This window comes from Gorilla gorilla, chromosome 3, assembly GCF_029281585.2.
Source record: "Gorilla gorilla gorilla isolate KB3781 chromosome 3, NHGRI_mGorGor1-v2.1_pri, whole genome shotgun sequence".
Taxonomy (NCBI): Eukaryota; Metazoa; Chordata; class Mammalia; order Primates; family Hominidae; genus Gorilla; species Gorilla gorilla.
Window position 1 is genome coordinate 11,639,665 of NC_073227.2, and position 18,937 is coordinate 11,658,601.

At 47.3% G+C, this 18,937-nt stretch overlaps 1 protein-coding gene, 1 long non-coding RNA gene and 1 other non-coding gene across 4 annotated transcripts in view; 1 reads left to right on the forward strand and 2 right to left on the reverse strand.

Moving 5' to 3' along the window:
* Positions 1 to 214: 214 nt before the first annotated feature.
* LOC129532938 (uncharacterized) lies at positions 215 to 3,767 on the reverse strand. Its single transcript, XR_008678898.2, has 2 exons — positions 2,837 to 3,767; positions 215 to 824 (listed from the first exon to the last, which is right to left on the reverse strand). It is a non-coding gene; the product is annotated as an uncharacterized lncRNA (long non-coding RNA).
* An 890-nt stretch (positions 3,768 to 4,657) lies between these two features.
* HTT (huntingtin) overlaps positions 4,658 to 18,937 on the forward strand; it is a 167,111-nt gene continuing 152,831 nt past the window's right edge. Inside the window, exons 1-2 of one of the 2 annotated variants that reach the window (XM_031010011.3) lie at positions 4,658 to 5,630; positions 17,343 to 17,426. In XM_031010011.3, the coding sequence (XP_030865871.3) occupies positions 5,185 to 5,630; positions 17,343 to 17,426 (530 nt within the window). In that variant the 5' untranslated portion in view covers positions 4,658 to 5,184. Of the gene's footprint in view, positions 5,631 to 6,249; positions 6,409 to 17,342; positions 17,427 to 18,937 lie in introns of those variants that run through there. The other variant, XM_055384412.2, reaches the window with a different exon arrangement.
* Positions 9,041 to 9,102, reverse strand: LOC115934443 (U7 small nuclear RNA). The gene has a single exon (XR_004070238.1). It is a non-coding gene; the product is annotated as a U7 small nuclear RNA (small nuclear RNA).

Sequence of the window (18,937 nt, forward strand, 5' to 3'; positions counted from 1 at the left end):
TAGACAGGGTTGGCCAGGCTGGTCTTGAACTCCTGACCTCAGGTGATCTGCCTACCTCTGCCTCTCAAAGTGCTGGGATTACAGGTGTGAGCCATCACGCCCGGCCAACAGTGATCACTTTCAAACTAACAGAGGTTCAAAAATAAAATCAGACTTAACCAAAAACCAGGTAACGGAGTTGGTAGGATATACAGAAAGACTGACCTCACATATATCAATGATTACAGTTAATATTAATGAAGGAAATGCTCTAGTTTAAAAACGAGGGTTGTCAAAGACCCCACATAAGAAGCTCCTTACCAGCGGTGCACCTAGAACCTAAGGAAACAGGACAGATGAAGGAGGACGCGCCCCCGCCGCTGTCCTGCGCCTCAGCCATCATATGAGACGGGAAAGGTTTCTGTCTGCAGCTGGGCCCGTGCTCTTTACCAGCTCCTGGCTTTCTTCTCTGGAAGGTTCCTGCCTGTTTTGCCCTCACACCTGCTCCTCTCTCAGCCCTCTCAGGGGTGGGGCTGGGGGCCACCAAAGAGCCTCCTCTGCTCTCCAGTTGCTCGACTGCTCCTCATTTCCCCCTGGGGTCTGCGTCAGGGTTTCCTTCTTTTCCAGCCCCACCCGGCGTGCATCCCACCTGGTCTTGGGTCGGGGCTGCTCCCACTTACTGCCCCCTGCCCAGGCTGGTGTGCACCCCCTCTGGCTGCTTTCAAGGCCTCTTCTCTCTTCTTGGCGGGACAGGCACAGGCAGGTCGCCAGGTGTCATGCTTGGCTCCCCGCCCAGTGAGATTCTTTCATTTAACAATCTTCCCCTGAATAGTTCATGTTCATTGCTGAAAATTTGAAAAATATGGAAAAGCACAAAGATTAAGATATAAACCGCCGTCAATTCCCCTGCCCAGAGAGAGTCACTGCTATGACTTGGTGACTAGGAACCTTATTTCTCTCTTGGTCTTTTTTTTTTTTTTTTTTTTGATATAGAGTCTTGCTCTGTCACCCAGGCTGGAGTGCAGTTGCTCGATCTCAGCTCACTGCAACCTCTGCCTCCTGGGTTCAAGCGATTCTCCTGCCTCAGCCTCTTGAGTAGCTGGGATTACAGGCACCTGCCACCACGCCCGGCTAATTTTTGTATTTTTAGTTGAGAGAGGGTTTCATCTTGTTGGTCAGGTGGACTTGAACTCCTGACCTCAGGTGATCAGCCCACCTCGGCCTCCCAAATTGCTGGGATTACAGGTGTGAGCCACTGCGCCTTCATCTCTTTTCTATGTATGTGTATGCTGTTTTTTCTTTAGAATGGGGGAGGTTATCAGGCTCTACATGGTGTGTAATTGGCTAACATGCTGTAAGCCTTTCCCTGTGTCACAAGTGCTCATCTGGAACAGGATTCTAATGACTGCCTGTGGCTATGTTGGGATTCATTTAACTCAGCTCCTTCTGCCCAGCATCTATCTTTTTTCCATCTTTTGTCCTAAGTGTTGCTATAATAAATCATTGATCACACACGCCTGACTGTTTGCATAGGATAAATTACGGGAAATGTTTTTAGGCTTCAGAGACACCATGCCAGACTGCCCAGTATTGATCTTTACTCTTTTTAGATGATGCCAAACTTTTCTGTGAACTTTAAAAACCTGTGAGTCCATTTCTGTAAGTCTTTCACATTAGATTTCCTGTCAGGATGATAGTCAATTCTAGGCAGATGATGTTTTCTCAGCCATGGCTGAAGCAGTTGTGATTTGTTGTGGCCATGTAAAGGCCCGATGATCCATCGCCTCCCTGGATGGGCTGGAATAATTTGGTTTAGGGGCATATAACAGAATGACCTGGAGTCACAGCAGCTCAGACGGAAGTGTATTTCTCCCTTACAGATGAAAGAATTCCAGGCCAGGCTGGAATGACAGCTGCATACAGTCATCTGGGCCCCCTCCTTCCAGCTCCCATCACCCCAGGATGTGGCTTTTATGCTCATGATCCAAAATGGCTGCTCAAGTCCCAGCCAACACATCCCATTCCAGGGAGCAGGAAAAAGGTGTGTGTATCCCTTCATTTTATGTGATTCCTTTCTAGAAGTACTACTCATTACTTCTGCTTGCATCTCCCTGGCTAGCACTTACTTAGTTATATGGCCATAGCTAGCTGAAGGAAGGACAGGGACTGTCGTACACTAGCTAAGAGGCAAACTGCTTAGATAAAAAGGTCTCTAAAGAAGGTCAGAGCGGCTGCTAGGGTGCAACTCTATTACTTATTGTTATGGGATGAACTGTGTCCCTCATTCAGGTTGATGTCCTAACCCCCAGAACCTCAGAATGGGATTGTATTTGGAGACAGGTTCTTTAAGGAGGTAAGGAGGCTAAAATGAGATCATTAGGGTGGGCCATAATCCGACTGATGTCTTACAAGAAGAGATTAGGACACGGACATGCTCAGAGGGACGGCCACGTGAGGACACCGGGAAAGGCGGCTGTCTGCAAGTCAAGGACAGGGCTCAGGAGAAACCAACCTTGCCAACACCTTCATCTCGGACTTCTAGCCTCTAGGACCACGAGAAGATACATTTCTGTTGTTGAAGCTGCCTGGTCTGTGGCACTTTGTTATGGCAGCCCAAGCAAACAAATACACTCATCTGCTGCTGGAAATCACCCCAGCACTGTGGCTTGGCAGCACACACGTCTAGTCATATAGTTATATGTAGTTACGTGTAGAGCCGTATGTATAGTCACACAGTTCTGTGGGTCAGGAATTTGGACCCAGCTTAACCAGCTCCACTTCTCGCCAGGGTTCAGTCAAATACCAGCTGCCTCCCACCTGAGAGCTCAACCGGGGAAGGGTCCCTTTCCAATCTCACGTGGTGTTGGCAGGATCCAGTTCCTCATGGCCTGCTGGACTGAGAGCCTCAGTTCTCACTGCCTGTTGGCCAGAGGCCGCCTTTATGTCCTCGCCATGTGGGCCTCTCCAACATGGCAGCTGACTTCATCAGAGCATCCATGCCAAGAAGGCAACAGAGAGTGCCAGAGAGACTGAAGTCATACCCTTTTGTGACCTAGTCATGGGGTGACATTCCATCACCTTTGCCGGTTGGTTAGAAGCAGGCCACCAGGTACAGCCAAAGCTCACGGGGAGGGGTCATACAAGGGTGTCAATACCAGGAGGTGAGGGGTGCTGGGGCCATCTTATGAGTCTGCCCACTGAGGTAACTAACAACCTTGAGGCCTGGCACAGTGGACAAAGGCCCTTATTAACAGCAGAGAACTGGGAACTTTATTTATTTATTTATTTATTTCTGAGACAGAGTTTCACTCTTGTCACCCAGGCTGGAGTGCAATGGCATGATCTTGGCTCACTGCAACCTCCACCTCCGGGGTTCAAGCAATTCTCCTGCCTCAGCCTCCGGAGTAGCTGGGCCTACAGGCATGCACCACTACACCCGGCTAATTTTTGTATTTTTAGTAGAGACAGGGTTTTGCCACGTTGGCCAGGCTGGTCTCGAACTCCTGACCTCTGGTGATCTGCCTGCCTTGGCCTCCCAAAGTGCTGGGATTACAGGCGTGAGTCACCGCACCCGGCTGGAACTTAATTTTTTTTAGAGACACTGTCGCTCTATCACCCAAGCTGGAGTGCAGTGGTGCAATCCTAGCTCACTTGCAGCCTCAAATTCCTGGGTTCAGGTGATCCTCCCACATCAGCCTTCCAAGAACTGGGAACTAACGGCTGTTTCTCTGCTGTCCTTCTCAAGAAAAGGGAGGCTACTGCTACCCCACTGGGGACAATGCTGGGTTTTCTTTAGGACAGACTCTGAGACAAGGCGGAGGTGCTGTTTGTGGCCACAGAGCAGGGGACTCTGGGTTGCAGGTGTGGCCTGGCTAAAGTAGGCTTTAGTGGGCTCCTCTCTGCCTGCATCACCCCCCGGCTGGGCGGTTGTCTCTGAGGCCAACCCTACTCCCTGCTGGGCAGACTGGACAGCTGCCCTCTCCGTTTGCCCCTCTACCACCCAAAAGGCGGGAGGCTCTGGAGACCAGGACCCTGCCCGCCCCGGCCTGTGTCCCAGGCGTGAGGGGGTGCCCCACAGACCTCTGCTGAGCTGCTGCTGAATGACGCCCCTTGGGGGTCCTGCCGGAAGGTCAGAGCAGGGGTGCGCTCCCATAAAGAAACGCCCCCAGGTCGGGACTCATTCCTGTGGGCGGCATCTTGTGGGCATAGCTGCTTCTCGCCGCACTAATCACAGTGCCTCTGTGGGCAGCAAGCGCTGACCACCCAGGCCTGGCCCAGACCCTCTCCTCCCTTCCGGGGCGCTGCGCTGGGACCGATGAGGGGCGCCAGGCCTGTGGACACCGCCCTGCAGGGGCCTCTCCAGCTCACTGGGGGTGGGGGGGGGTCACACTTGGGGTCCTCAGGTCGTGCCGACCACGCGCATTCTCTGCGCTCTGCGCAGGGGCTCGCCCACCCTCTCCCCGTGCAGGGAGCCCCCCAGCAGGCTCCCCGCAGGGCTGTCCGGGTGAGCATGGCTCTGGCCACGGGCCAGTGTGGCGGGAGGGCAAACCCCGAGGCCACCTCGGCTCAGAGTCCACCGCCGGCTCTCGCCCCGCTCCAGGCGTCGGCGGAGGATCCTTTCCGCATGGGCCTGCGCCCGCCCTCGGCGCCCCCTCCATGGCCCCGCCCCGTCCTTCATGGGCGAGCCCCTCCACGGCCCTGCCCCTCCGCGCCCCACCCCTCCCTCGCCCCACCTCTCACCTTCCTGCCCCGCCCCCAGCCTCCCCGCCCCTCACCGGCCAGTCCCCTCCCCTATCCCGCCCCGCCCCTCAGCCGCCCCGCCCCTCAGCCGGCCTGCCTAATATCCCCGTCCCCAGCATCGCCCCGCCCCGCCCCCGCCTCGCCCCGCCCCTCAGGCGCCCTCCCTGCTGTGCCCCGCCCCGGCCTCGCCACGCCCCCCCCCCCCGCATCGCCACGCCCTCCATTACCATGCAGTCCCGCCCCGTCCCTTCCTCGTCCCGCCTCGCCGCGACACTTCACAGCTTCGCCTCACCCCATTACAGTCTCGCCACGCCCCGTCCCCTCTCCGTTGAGCCCCGCGCCTTCGCGCGGGTGGGGCGCTGCGCTGTCAGCGGCCTTGCTCTGTGAGGCAGAACCTGCGGGGGCAGGGGCGGGCTGGTTCCCTGGCCAGCCATTGGCAGAGTCCGCAGGCTAGGGCTGTCAATCATGCTGGCCGGCGTGGCCCCGCCTCCGCCGGCGCAGCGTCTGGGACGCAAGGCGCCGTGGGGGCTGCCGGGACGGGTCCAAGATGGACGGCCGCTCGGGTTCCGCTTTTACCTGCGGCCCAGAGCCCCATTCATTGCCCCGGTGCTGAGCGGCGCCGCGAGTCGGCCCGAGGCCTCCGGGGACTGCCGTGCCGGGCGGGAGACCGCCATGGCGACCCTGGAAAAGCTGATGAAGGCCTTCGAGTCCCTCAAGTCCTTCCAGCAGCAGCAGCAGCAGCAGCAGCAGCAACAGCCGCCACCGCCGCCGCCGCCGCCGCTGCCTCCTCAGCTTCCTCAGCCGCCGCCGCAGGCACAGCCGCTGCTGCCTCAGCCGCAGCCGCAGCCGCCCCCGCCGCCGCCTCCGCCGCCACCCGGCCCGGCTGTGGCTGAGGAGCCGCTGCACCGACCGTGAGTTTGGGCCCGCTGCAGCTCCCTGTCCCGGCGGGTCCCAGGCTACGGCGGGGATGGCGGTAACCCTGCAGCCTGCGGGCCGGCGACACGAACCCCCGGCCCCGCAGAGACAGAGTGACCCAGCAACCCAGAGCCCATGAGGGACACCCGCCCCCTCCTGCGGCGAGGCCTTCCCCCACTTCAGCCCCGCTCCCGCACTTGGGTCTTCCCTTGTCCTCCCGCGAGGGGAGGCAGAGCCTTGTTGGGGCCTGTCCTGAATTCACCGAGGGGAGTCACGGCCTCAGCCCTCTCGCCCTTCCCAGGATGCGAAGAGTTGGGGCGAGAACTTGTTTCTTTTTATTTGCGAGAAACCAGGGCGGGGGTTCTTTTAACTGCGTTGTGAAGAGAACTTGGAAGAGCCGAGATTTGCTCAGTGCCACTTCCCTCTTTTAGTCTGAGAGGGAAGAGGGCTGGGGGCGCGGGACACTTCGAGAGGAGGCGGGGTTTGGAGCTGGAGAGATGTGGGGGCAGTGGATGACATAATGCTTTTAGGACGCCTCGGCGGGAGTGGCGGGGCGGGGGGGGGGGCGGGGAGTGAGGGCGCGTCCAATGGGAGATTTCTTTTCCTAGTGGCACTTAAAACAGCCTGAGATTTGAGGCTCTTCCTACATTCTCAGGACATTTCATTTAGTTCATGATCACGGTGGTAGTAACACGATTTTAAGCACCACCTAAGAGACCTGCTCATCTAAGCGCAAGTTGGTCTGCAGGCATTTGAATGCGTTGTGGTTGCCAAGTAAGTGGTGAACTTACGTGGTGTGGTGATTAATGAAATTATCTTAAATATTAGGAAGAGTTGATTGAAGTTTTTTGCCTATGTGTGTTGGGAATAAAACCAACACGTTGCTGATGGGGAGGTTAATTGCCGAGGGATGAATGAGGTGTACATTTTACCAGTATTCCAGTCAGGCTTGCCAGAATACGGGGGGTCCGCAGACTCCGTGGGCATCTCAGATGTGCCAGTGAAAGGGTTTCTGTTTGCTTCATTGCTGACAGCTTGTTACTTTTTGGAAGCTAGGGGTCTCTGTTGCTTGTTCTTGGGGAGAATTTTTGAAACAGGAAAAGAGAGACCATCAAAACATCTAGCGGAACCCCAGGACTTTCCCTGGAAGTCTGTGTGTCGAGTGTACAGCAGGAGTTAGGAAGTACTCTGCTGCAGTTCAGGCCTTTCTCTTACCTCTCAGTATTCTGTTTCCGATCTGGGTGTGTACCAGATGGCATTTGGTAAGAATATCTCTATTAAGACTGATTAATTTTTAGTAATATTTCTTGTTCTTTGTTTCTGTTATGATCCTTGTCTTCAAAGTTTAATTAGAAAATGATTCGGAGAGCAGTGTTAGCTTATTTGTTGGAATAAAATTTAGGAATAAATTATTCTGAAGGATGGAAAAACTTTTTGGATATTTGGAGAAATTTTAAAACAATTTGGCTTATCTCTTCAGTAAGTAATTTCTCATCCAGAAATTTACTGTAGTGCTTTTCTAGGAGGTAGGTGTCATGAAAGTTCACACATTGCATGTATCTTGTGTAAACACTAAACAGGGCTCCTGATGGGCAGGAAGACCTTTCTGCCGGGCTACTTCAGACACTTGATCATTCTAAAAATATGCCTTCTCTTTCTTATGCTGATTTGACAGAACCTGCATTTGCTTATCTTCAAAATATGGGTATCAAGAAATTTCCTTTGCTGCCTTGACAAAGGAGATAGATTTTGTTTCATTACTTTAAGGTAATATATGATTACCTTATTTTAAAAATTTAATCAGGACTGGCAAGGTGGCTTACACCTTTAATCCGAGCACTTTGGGAGGCCTGGGTGGACGAATCACCTGAGGTCAGGAGTTTGAGACCAGCCTGGCTAACATGGTGAAACCCTGTCTCTACTAAAAATACAAAAATTAGCTGGTCATGATGGCACGTGCCTGTAATCCAAGCTACCTGGGAGGCTGAGGCAGGGAAATCGCTTGAACCCGGGAGGCAGAGAAATCGCTTGAACCCGGGAGGCAGAGTCTGCAGTGAGCTGAGATCACGCCACTGCACTCCAGCCTGGGTGACAAAGCGAGACTCTATCTCAAAAAAAAAATTTTTTTTAATGTATTATTTTTGCGTAAGTAATACATTGACATGACACAAATTCTGTAATTACAAAAGGGCAGTAATTAAAATATCTTCCTTCCACCCCTTTCCTCTGAGTACCTAACTTTGTCCCCAGGAACAAGCACTATTACAGTTCCTCATGTATCCTGCCAGATATAATCTGTTCATATTGTAAGATAGATTTAAAATGCTCTAAAAACAAAAGTAGTTTAGAATAATATATATATATATATTTTTTGAGATGTAGTCTCACATTGTCGCCCAGGCTGGAGTGCAGTGATACAATCTCGGCTCACTGCAGTCTCTGCCTCCCAGGTTTAAACGCTTCTCCTGCCTCAGCCTTCTGAGTAGCTGGGATTACAGGCGCCCACCACCATGTCCAGCTAATTTTTGTATTTTTAGTAGAGATGGGGTTTCACCATGTTGGCCAGGCTGGTCTTGAACTCCTGACCTTGTGATCTGTCCACCTCGGCCTCCCAAAGTGCTGGGATTACAGGTGTGAGCCACCATGCCTGGCTAGAATAATAACTTTTGAAGGTTCTTAGCATGCTCTGAAATCAACTGCATTAGGTTTATTTATAGTTTTATAGTTATTTTAAATAAAATGCATATTTGTCATATTTCTCTGTATTTTGCTGTTGAGAAAGGAGGTATTCACTAATTTTGAGTAACAAACACTGCTCACAAAATTTGGATTTTGGCAGTTCTGTTCACGTGCTTCAGCCAAAAAATCCTCTTCTCAAAGTAAGATTGACTAAAGCAATTTAGAAAGTATCTGTTCTGTTTTTATGGCTCTTGCTCTTTGGTGTGCGTGGCCATGCGTGGGCCTCAGTTTATGAGTGTATGTGCTCTGCTCAGCATACAGGATGCAGGAGTTCCTTATGGGGCTGGCTGCAGGCTCAGCAAATCTAGCGTGCTTGGGAGGGTCCTCACAGTAATTAGGAGGCAATTAATACTTGCTTCTGGCACTTTCTTATTCTCCTTCAGATTCCTGTCTGGTGTTTCCCTGACTTTATTCATTCATCAGTAAATATTTACTAAACATGTACTATGTGCCTGGCACTGTTCTAGGTGCAGGGCTCAGCAGTGAGCAGACAAAGCTCTGCCCTCATGAAGCTTTCATTATAATGAAGGACATAGACAGTAAGCAAGATAGATAAGTAAAATATACAGTATGTTAATACGTGGAGGAACTTCAAAGCAGGGAAGGGGATAGGGAAATGTCAGGGTTAATCAAGTGTTAACTTATTTTTAGTTTTAAAAGAATTGTTAAGGGCTTTCCAGCAAAACCCAGAAAGCCTGCTAGACAAATTCCAAAAGAGCTGTAGCACTAAGTGTTGACATTTTTATTTTATTTTATTTTATTTTGTTTTGTTTTGTTTTTTTGAGACAGTTCTTGCTCTATCAGCCAGGCTGGAGTGCACTAGTGTGATCTTGGCTCACTGCAACCTCTGCCTCTTGGGTTCAAGTGATTCTCATGCCTCAGCCTCCTGATTAGCTGGGATTGTAGACATGCACTTCCATGCCTGGGTAATTTTTTTTTTTCCCCCGAGACGGAGTCTTGCTCTGTCACCCAGGCTGGAGTGCAGTGGCGCAATCTCGGCTCACTGCAAGCTCCGCCTCCTGGGTTCACGCCATTCTCCTGCCTCAGCCTCCCAAGTAGCTGGGACTACAGGCGCCTGCCACCACGCCCAGCTAATTTTTTGTATTTTTAGTAGAGACAGGGTTTCACCATGTTAGCCAGGATGATCTCGATCTCCTGACCTCGTCATCCGCCGACCTTGTGATCCGCCCACCTCGGCCTCCCAAAGTGCTGGGATTACAGGCATGAGCCACCATGCCTGGCCAATGTTGATATTTTAAATACGGTGTTCAGGGAAGGTCCACTGAGAAGACAGCTTTTTTTTTTTTTTTTTTTTTGGGGTTGAGGGGCAAGGTCTTGCTCTTTAACCCAGCCTGGAATGCAGTATCACTATTGTAGCTCGCTTCAGCCTTGAACTCCTGGGCTCAAGTTATCCTCCCACCTCGACCTCACAATGTGTTGGGACTATAGGTGTGAGCCATCACACCTGGCCAGATGATGGCTTTTGAGTAAAGACCTCAAGCGAGTTAAGAGTCTAGTGTAAAGGTGTATGAAGTAGTGGTATTCCAGATGGGGGGAACAGGTCCAAAATCTTCCTGTTTCAGGAATAGCAAGGATGTCATTTTAGCTGAGTGAATTGAGTGAGGGGGACATTTGTAGTAAGAGGTAAGGTCCAGGAGGTCAAGGGAGTGCCATATCAGACCAATACTACTTGCCTTGTAGATGGAATAAAGATATTGGCATTTATGTGAGTGAGATGGGATGTCACTGGAGGATTAGAGCAGAGGAGTAGCATGATCTGAATTTCATTCTTAAGTGAACTCTGGCTGACAACAGAGTGAAGGGGAACACTGGCAAAAGCAGAAACCAGTTAGGAAGCCACTGCAGTGCTCAGATAAGCATGGTGGGTTCTGTCAGGGTACCGGCTGTCGGCTGTGGGCAGTGTGAGGAGTGACTGACTGGATTTTGAATGCGGAACCAACTGCACTTGTTGAACTCTGCTAAGTATAACAATTTAGCAGTAGCTTGCGTTATCAGGTTTGTATTCAGCTGCAAGTAACAGAAAATCCTGCTGCAATAGCTTAAACTGGTAACAAGCAAGAGCTTATCAGAAGACAAAAATAAGTCTGGGGAAATTCAACAATAAGTTAAGGAACCCAGGCTTTTTCTTTTTTTTTTTTTTGAAACGGAGTTTCGCTCTTGTCACCCGGGCTGGAGTGCAATGATGTGATCTCAGCTCCTCCTGGGTTCAAGTGATTCTTCTGCCTCAGCCTCCCAAGTAACTGGGAATTACAGGCGTATACCACCATGCCCAGCTAATTTTTGTGTTTATAGTAGAGATGGGGTTTCACCATGTTGGCCAGGCTGGTCTCGAACTTCTGACCTTAGGTGATCCACTCGCCTCAGCCTGCCAAAGTGCTGGGATTACAGGTGTGGGCCACTGCACCGGGTCAGAACCCAGGCTCTTTCTTATGCTTAGCTTGCAAACCCTTGTTCTCATTTTTTCCCTTTGTATTTTTATTGTTGAATTGTAATAGTTCTTTATATATTCTGGATACTGGATTCTTATCAGATAGATGATTTGTAAAAACTCTCCCTTCCTTTGGATTGTCTTTTTACTTTCTTGATAGTGTCTTTTGAAGTGTAAAAGTTTTTAATTTTGATGAAGTCGAGTTTATCTATTTTGTCTTTGGTTGCTGTGCTTCAAGTGTCATATCTAAGAAATCAGTGTCTAATCCAAAGTCAAAAAGGTTTACTCCTATGTTTTCTTCTAAGAATTTTAGAGTTTTACATTTAAGTCTGATCCATTTTGAGTTAATTTTTATATATGGTTCAGGTAGAAGTCCAACTTTATTCTTTTCCGTGTGGTTATTCAGTTGTCCCAGCACTGTTTGTTGAAGAGACTATTCTTTCCGCATGGAATTGTCTTAGTACCCTTGTTGAAAATTAATCGTCCTTAATTGTATAGATTTATTTCTAGACTGTCAGTTCTACCTATTGGTCTTTATGTCGATCCCATGCCAGTACCATACAGTCTTGATTACTGAAGTTTGTGTCACAGTTTAAATTCATGAAATGTGAGTTCTCCAACTTTGTTCCTTTTCAAGATTGATTTGGCCATGCTGGGTCCCTTGCATTTCCGTACGAATTGTAGGATCAGCTTGTCAGTTTCAACAAAGAAGCCAAGTAGGATTCTGAGAGGGATTGTGTTGAATCTGTAGATCAACTTGGGGGAGTATTAGCATCTTAACAATATTGTCTTCCACCCATGAACATGGGCAAACTTTGTGTAAATGGTCAGATTGTAAGTATTTTGGGCTGTGTGGGCACAGTGTCTCTGTCACAGCTACGCAGCTCTGCCATTGTAGCATGAAAGTAGCCATAAGCAATATGTATGAGTGTCTGTGTTCCAATAGAATTTTATTAATGACAAGGAAATTTGAATTTCATATAATTTTCACCTGTCATGAGATAGTATTTGATTTTTTTGGTCAACCATTTAAAAATGTAAAAACATTTCTTAGCTTGTGAACTAGCCAAAAATATGCAGGTTATAGTTTTCCCACTCCTAGGTTAAAATATGATAGGACCACATTTGGAAAGCATTTCTTTTTTTTTTTTTTTTTTTTTTGAGACGGAGTTTCACTCTTGTTGCCCAGGCTGGAGTGCAGTGGCGCGATCTCGGCTCACTGCAACCTCTGCCTCCCAGGTTCAAGACATCCTCCTGCACGGCCTCCCTAGTAGCTGGGATTACAGGCATGCGCCACCACACCCGGCTAATTTTGTATTTTTAGTAGAGACGGGGTTTCTCCATGTTGGTCAGGCTGGTCTTGAACTCCCGACCTCAGGTGATCCACCCGCCTCGGCCTCCCAAAGTGTGGGATTACAGGGTGTGAGCCACCACACCCTGCTGGAAAGCATTTCTTTTTTGGCTGTTTTTGTTTTTTTTTTTAAACTAGTTTTGAAAATTATAAAAGTTACACATATACATTATAAAAATATCTTCAGGCAGCACAGATGAAAAACAAAGCCCTTCTTGCAAGTCTATCATCTTTGTCTAACTTCCTAAGAACAAAAGTATTTCTTGTGTCTTCTTCCCAGATTTTAATATGCATATACAAGCATTTAAATGTGTCATTTTTTGTTTGCTTGACTGAGATCACATTACATATGTATTTTTTTACTTAACAATGTGTCATAGATATTGTTTCATAGCAGTACCTGTAATTCTTATTAATTGCTATGTAATATTGTAGAATTTGTTTTTAAAAGAGGACTTTTGGAGATGTAAAGGCAAAGGTCTCACATTTTTGTGGCTGTAGAATGTGCTGGTGACATATTCTCTCTACCTTGAGAAGTCCCCATCCCCATCACCTCCATTTCCTGTAAATAAGTCAACCACTTGATAAACTACCTTTGAATGGATCCACACTCAAAACATTTAGTCTTATTCAGACAACAAGGAGGAAAAATAAAATACCTTATAAAGCACTGTTTAATATTGTATTAAATTGGATCAATTTGGGTGCTAGAATGTATATTAGAGACATGATATGTCCATAGGTCCTTGCTATCACAGTGAGGTCTCAGGGACAGTAGTTTGGTATCATTTGGGATCTCATAAGCTGACTCTCTCTGCTTGACCTGACAAATCAGAGTCTGTGTTTAAACAGGTTCAGTGAGTGACTTACATGCACATTGAAGTTTGGGAAGCTCCACTGTAGGTGCTTAGACCTTACCTTTGTTGTTGCTAATAACAATGCAAGCATTTGGGAGGAAGACCTGTGTTGCTCATATGTGTCCAGGTGTAGATGAGGTGGCCTTGCTTATCTGCTGTAGGGCCGTTGAGCATTTGTGTAGCTGTGATGAGTGAGCTGAGGTGAGCCTGCAGAGAGCTCCCAGCCATTGGTAGTGGGACTTGCTTAGATGAACTGGAAGGACCCTTTCATCTGAGCACCCACTATGGAGAAAAACAACCAAATGAGGGGAGAGACAATGTGCAATTTTATTTAGGGCACAAAGGAGAGCTGTGGTTAGTAGGTGACATTTGAGTGGAAAGGGGGCAAGCCATGTGTATAGCGGGAGAAGAGAGGTCCAGGCAGAGTTAACAGAAGGCAGAAATGCTTTCCATGTTTGAGAACTAGTAAGGAGGCCAGTGGCTGAAGTAAGGTGAAGGGCAGAAATAAGGATGAGGCTGCGAGAGATGAGAGGTTAGAGACGAGGGTCTTGTGCACCAAGATAAGCTTGTGTGGTCAAAACAAGTAGTTTAATTTATGTTTTTAAAAGATCATTTTGGCTGGGCACAATGGTTCATGCCTGTAATACCAGTAGTTTGAGACGCTGTGGTGGGAGGATTGCCTGAGGCCAGATGACCAGCATAGCCAACATAGCAGCACCTATAAGGTCTCTACAAAACACTTTAAAAAATTAGCTGTGCATAGTGGTGTGTGCCTGTAGTCCCAGCTACTCAGGAGGCTGAGGAGGCTGGAGGATTGCTTGAGTCCAGGAGTTTGAGGCTGCAGTGAGCTATGATTATGCCACTACACTACAACCTGGGCAAGAGAGTGAGACCCTGTCTCTAAATATATATATACACACATATACATATATATGTATTTAGATGAAAAGATCACTTTGACAACACCACATGCTGGTGAGGATTTAGAAAAACTAGGTCACTTACTGCTGGTGGGAATATAATATAGTACGGCCACTCTGGAAACAGTTTGGCAGTTTGTCATAAAACTGAACATACCATTAGTATACAGCCCAGCAGCAACTACAATCCTGGGCATTAATCCTAGAGAAATGAAACCTTAATGTTCACATAAAAACCTATACTCAAGTATGCATAGCAGCTTTACCCATAGTATCTAAGAACTGGAATCAGCTCAGATGTCCTTCAACAGGTGAATGGTTAAACTACTCAGTAATAAAAAGGAATGATCTACTGATAGCATGCAACAGTTTAGGTGAAGTTATGCTAATGAAAAAAGCCAATCCCAAAAGGTTATACAAACTGTATGATTCTATGTATATAAAGTTTTTTTGCAATGGCACAGTTTTAGGGATGGAAAATAGATTAGTGGTTGCCTGGGGTTAGAGATGGGGTAGTAGAGTAGGTTAGGGGTGGCAGAGGAGAGAAAAGAGAGGGAGGTGAATGTGGTTATAAAAGGACAACACGGGGATACTTGTGATGGAAATGCTTTGTCTTTTTTTTTTTTTTTTTTGGCAACAGAGTCTTGCTCTGTTGCCCAGGCTGGAGTGCAGTGGCATGATCTTTTCTCACTGCAACCTCTGCCTCCTGGGTTCAAGTGATACTTGTGTCTCAGTCTCCCGTGTTCAGTGAGACAAACCAGAGGTAATGTTCATCCAAATAATCCAACACACATGACATTAAAACATCAAGATCAGGTCAGGCGTGGTGGCTCATGCCTGTAATCCCAGCACTTTGGGAGGTCAAGGTGGGCAGATCACTTGAGGTCAGGAGTTCGAGACCAGCCGGGCCAACATGATGAAACCTCATCTTGACTAAAAATACAAAAATTAGCCGGGCATGGTGGTGTGCACCTGTAGTCCCAGCTACTTGGGAGGCTGAGGCAAGAGAACTGCTTGAACCCGAGGGGCAGAGGTTGCAGTGAACTGAGAGTGCGCCATTGCACTTCAGCCTGTGTGACAGAGCAAGACTCCATCTCCAAAAAAAACACCAAGATCAATTAAAATTAAAAACACCAAGATCAAAATTAAAACACCAGCATTACTGGGCCGGGTGTGGTGGCTCACACCTGTAATCCCAGCACTTTGGGAGGCCGAGATGGGCAGATCACGAGGTCAGGAGATCGAGACCATCCCGGCTAACACAGTGAAACCCTGTCTCTACTAAAAAATACAAAAAAATTAGCCGGGTGTAGTGGCGGGTGCCTGTAGTCCCAGCTACTTGGGAGGCTGAGGCAGGAGAATGGTGTGAACCCGGGAGGCGGAGCTGGCAGTGAGCCGAGATCGCACCACTGCACTCCAGCATGGGCGACTGAGCGAGACTCCGTCTCAAAAAAAAAAATAAAATAAAAAATAAATAAATAAATAAATAGAATGCTGTAGTGTCCTTGAGTTTACATGCCCCCCTTACGCTTGTGTGCCCGTGCAGATTGCTTGATTACACAATTAGAGGAGGCTGGCTGAGGTTTGTTTTAATTTTTTTTTGTGTGTGTGACAGTCTGGCTCTGTTCCCCAGGCTAGAGTGCAATGGCGCAATCTTGGTGCACTGCAACCTCTGCCTCCTGGGTTCAAGCAATTCTTCTGCCACAGCCTCCTGAGTAGCTGGGATTATAGGTGCCCGCCACCACGCCCAACTATTTTTTGTATTTTTAATAGAGACAGGGTTTCACCATGCTGGCCAGGCTGGTCTCGAACTCCTGACCTCAGATGATCTGCCGCCCCAGCCTCCCAAAGTGCTGGGATTACAGGCGTGAGCCACACCTGGCCGTTTGTTTTAATTTTGAAGGTGAAGTGAAAGTGACTACATTTACCAAAAGTGATTGAAAAGCCAGGACTGTTCTTACCCTGTTTTTCCAGTTCTTGCTCAGAGCAAGGTGGTTTCTTTTTCACTTAATCACCATACTTACTTTTCATGTAGAACAAGTCAGTTTGAGTTATCAGTTCATCATCTTAACTAAATTCCATGGGGGAAGGAATTAGTTTTAGTTTCTTAAACTTCCAGGTTTGCTTATTGGACAAAATGAGATAGCAAGGTAGTGTTTTTAAGTTAGATTTTTTATTTCTTTGGTAATACAATTTTCTCAAAAACTTAGTAGTCTTTTAGTTTAGTTGTTTTTAGTTGGTCCTATGTTTTGGATCACCCCTCTCTACTTTATTTTAATAGTGCCAACTGTGAAGACATCTGAAGCCATAGGTTTGGATGGGAAGGAGGCATCTTTAGCCTGATCATCTTCGCCAGGCTGTTTATCTCCTTTTGCTTGGCTGAGAAGTCTTAATAGGAGGCTTATTCCCAGCTATTTGGGGACATAGAAGCAGTTAGCCATTGCTTATATTTTACTGAGGTCTGTGTGGTATGTTGACTGCAGTCAGTTAATGATTTTGAGAACTGAAGGCAGCCTGGTATATATAGAGTAGGTATTAGACTGTGTTTCTTCGAATTGAATTTCCCATCTCTTGTAATCTATGCCATCATCTTCTGTACTGCTGAGAAAGAAAGAAAATTTCTAATCAAACTATACCACTGATTGTAAGATGCAGTTTGGCTTTAGTGATGCTAACACATGATTCAAACGTGAAATTGATTGAGTATTGGTGAAATACAGAGGAGATTTAAAGCCAGAAGACCTGGGTTTAAATGCTGGCTGTATGACTTCATATCTGTGTGATCTTGGGCATGTCATGGTTGGCACTTCAATTTCTTCTCTCTATAATGGGGGAAGTGAGGCCAGTCGTGGTGGCTCATACCTATAATCCCAGCGCTTTGGGAGGCCAGATGGGAAGATCGCTTGAGGCCAGGAGTTTGAGCAATTGGGCAACATAGTGAGGCACCGTCTCTACAAAATATTTTGAAAAAATTAGCCAGGCCCAGTGGTGCATGCCTGTGGTCCATGCCACTAAGGAGGCTGAGACGGGAGGATCCCTTCAGCCTAGGAGTTTAAGGCTAAAGTGAGCCATGATTGTGCTATCGTACTCCAGCCTGGGCAGCAGAGCAAGATCCTGACTCTAAAAAAAAGTAAAATAAAGTAAAATGGGGGAAATGAACTGCTTTAGTAACATCATCTGTTTTTTCTGTGAGCAGCGTAGCTTGACAGCCATTGGTGAACTCGTGCCCTGTGCTTCCCTGTCCAGATCCCCATTCTGCCCCCAACATGGAGTATAACAGTTTATTCATAGTAGTCGAGAAACACTCATTGAATGAATGAATGAGGTGTAGAAGTAAGTGGAGTGGGTAATTCAACACATATTAATTTCCTTCTTCTTTTTTTTATTTTTAGAAAGAAAGAACTTTCAGCTACCAAGAAAGACCGTGTGAATCATTGTCTGACAATATGTGAAAACATAGTGGCACAGTCTGTCAGGTAATTGCACTTTGAACTGTCTAGAGAAAATAAGAACTTTGTATATTTTCAGTCTTAATGGGCTAGAATATTCTTTGTGTCCCAGTTATTTTAAATGGATTCAGAAATCCATTTAAGATGAAGAAGGACCCTTTTCCCATATTTCTGGCTATATACAAGGATATCCAGACACTGAAATGAATAATGTTCCCTTTTTGTAATCTTTTATGCAAAAATTAAAACCATTATGGTAATTGAACAACATGTTTATGTTTAGTTAACACCCTTAGCAACTATAGTTATTTTAAAACCATCTATGGTTTGATATTTTTGCATTTGTTGCAATAGTAGGAACAGCACAAGACAGTTCAGTTTGTCTCTCTCATTTGCTTTTTTTTGGCAGTTTGCTGTCCTATTGTACCTCTGCTCCTAGCAGTGGCTGGAGCCTACTCCTCTGTGCTTCGGGATTAGTGGGGATCGTGGGGCATTGACTGTAGGTCAGCTTTCCTTGCTTGATCTTTCTCACTGGGGTGAACTAACAGCATCTTCTTTTGTAGCTGCTTTGCTTTTGACTATCTTTCTGACCGTTGTTCCTAGTAGCTGTAGATGGTAAATATATTTAGGCCTGTTTCCAATGGCTCAGTAGGAGACATATTCACCTATGATATCTGAATTCTGTTACCCACATGGGCATGCGTGAAATAGTTGCCTTGCCTTACTTTCCCTTGGAATAAATAATTCATGTTATTCTCCTGGTAGAAGCTAGAAAAAGCCTTTATAGTCAGTCAGAAAAAAATTTTTAGACAAATAATCTTGATTTTAGTACTGACAAAAATGTGTGGTGATTCTTTTTTTTATTTTTTTTTGAGACGGAGTTTCACTCTTGTTTCCCAGGCTGGAGTGCAATGGCGTGATCTCGGCTCACTGCAACCTCTGCCACCTGGGTTCAAGTGATTCTCCTGCCTCAGCCTCCCAAGTAGCTGGAGTTACAGGCATGTGCCACCGTGCCCAGCTAATTTTGTATTTTTAGTAGAGACGGGGCTTCTCCATGTTGGTCAGGCTGATCTCGAACTCCCAACCTTAGGTGATCTGCCTGCCTCAGCCTCCCAAAGTGCTGGGATTACAGGCGTGAGCCAGGGCGCCCGGTGATTCATTTGTTTTTTCGAAAAATTTCCTCTTGGCCATTGCTTTTCACTCTTGTTTTTTTTTTTTTTGAGACGGAGTCACGATCTGTCACCCAGGCTGGAGTGCAGTGGCGCGATCTTGGCTTACTGCAAGCTCTGCCTCCCGAGTTCACGCCATTCTCCTGCCTCAGCCTGGCGAGTAGCTGGGACTACAGGTGCCCGCCACCACACCTGGCTAATTTTTTGTATTTTTAGTAGAGACGGGGTTTCACCGTGGTCTCGATCTCCTGACCTCGTGACCCACTCAACTCGGCCTCCCAAAGTGCTGGAATTACAGGCGTGAGCCACCGTGCCCAGCCCTCTCTTGTCTTTTTATTGTGGTAAAATGCATATAACATTTACTGTCTT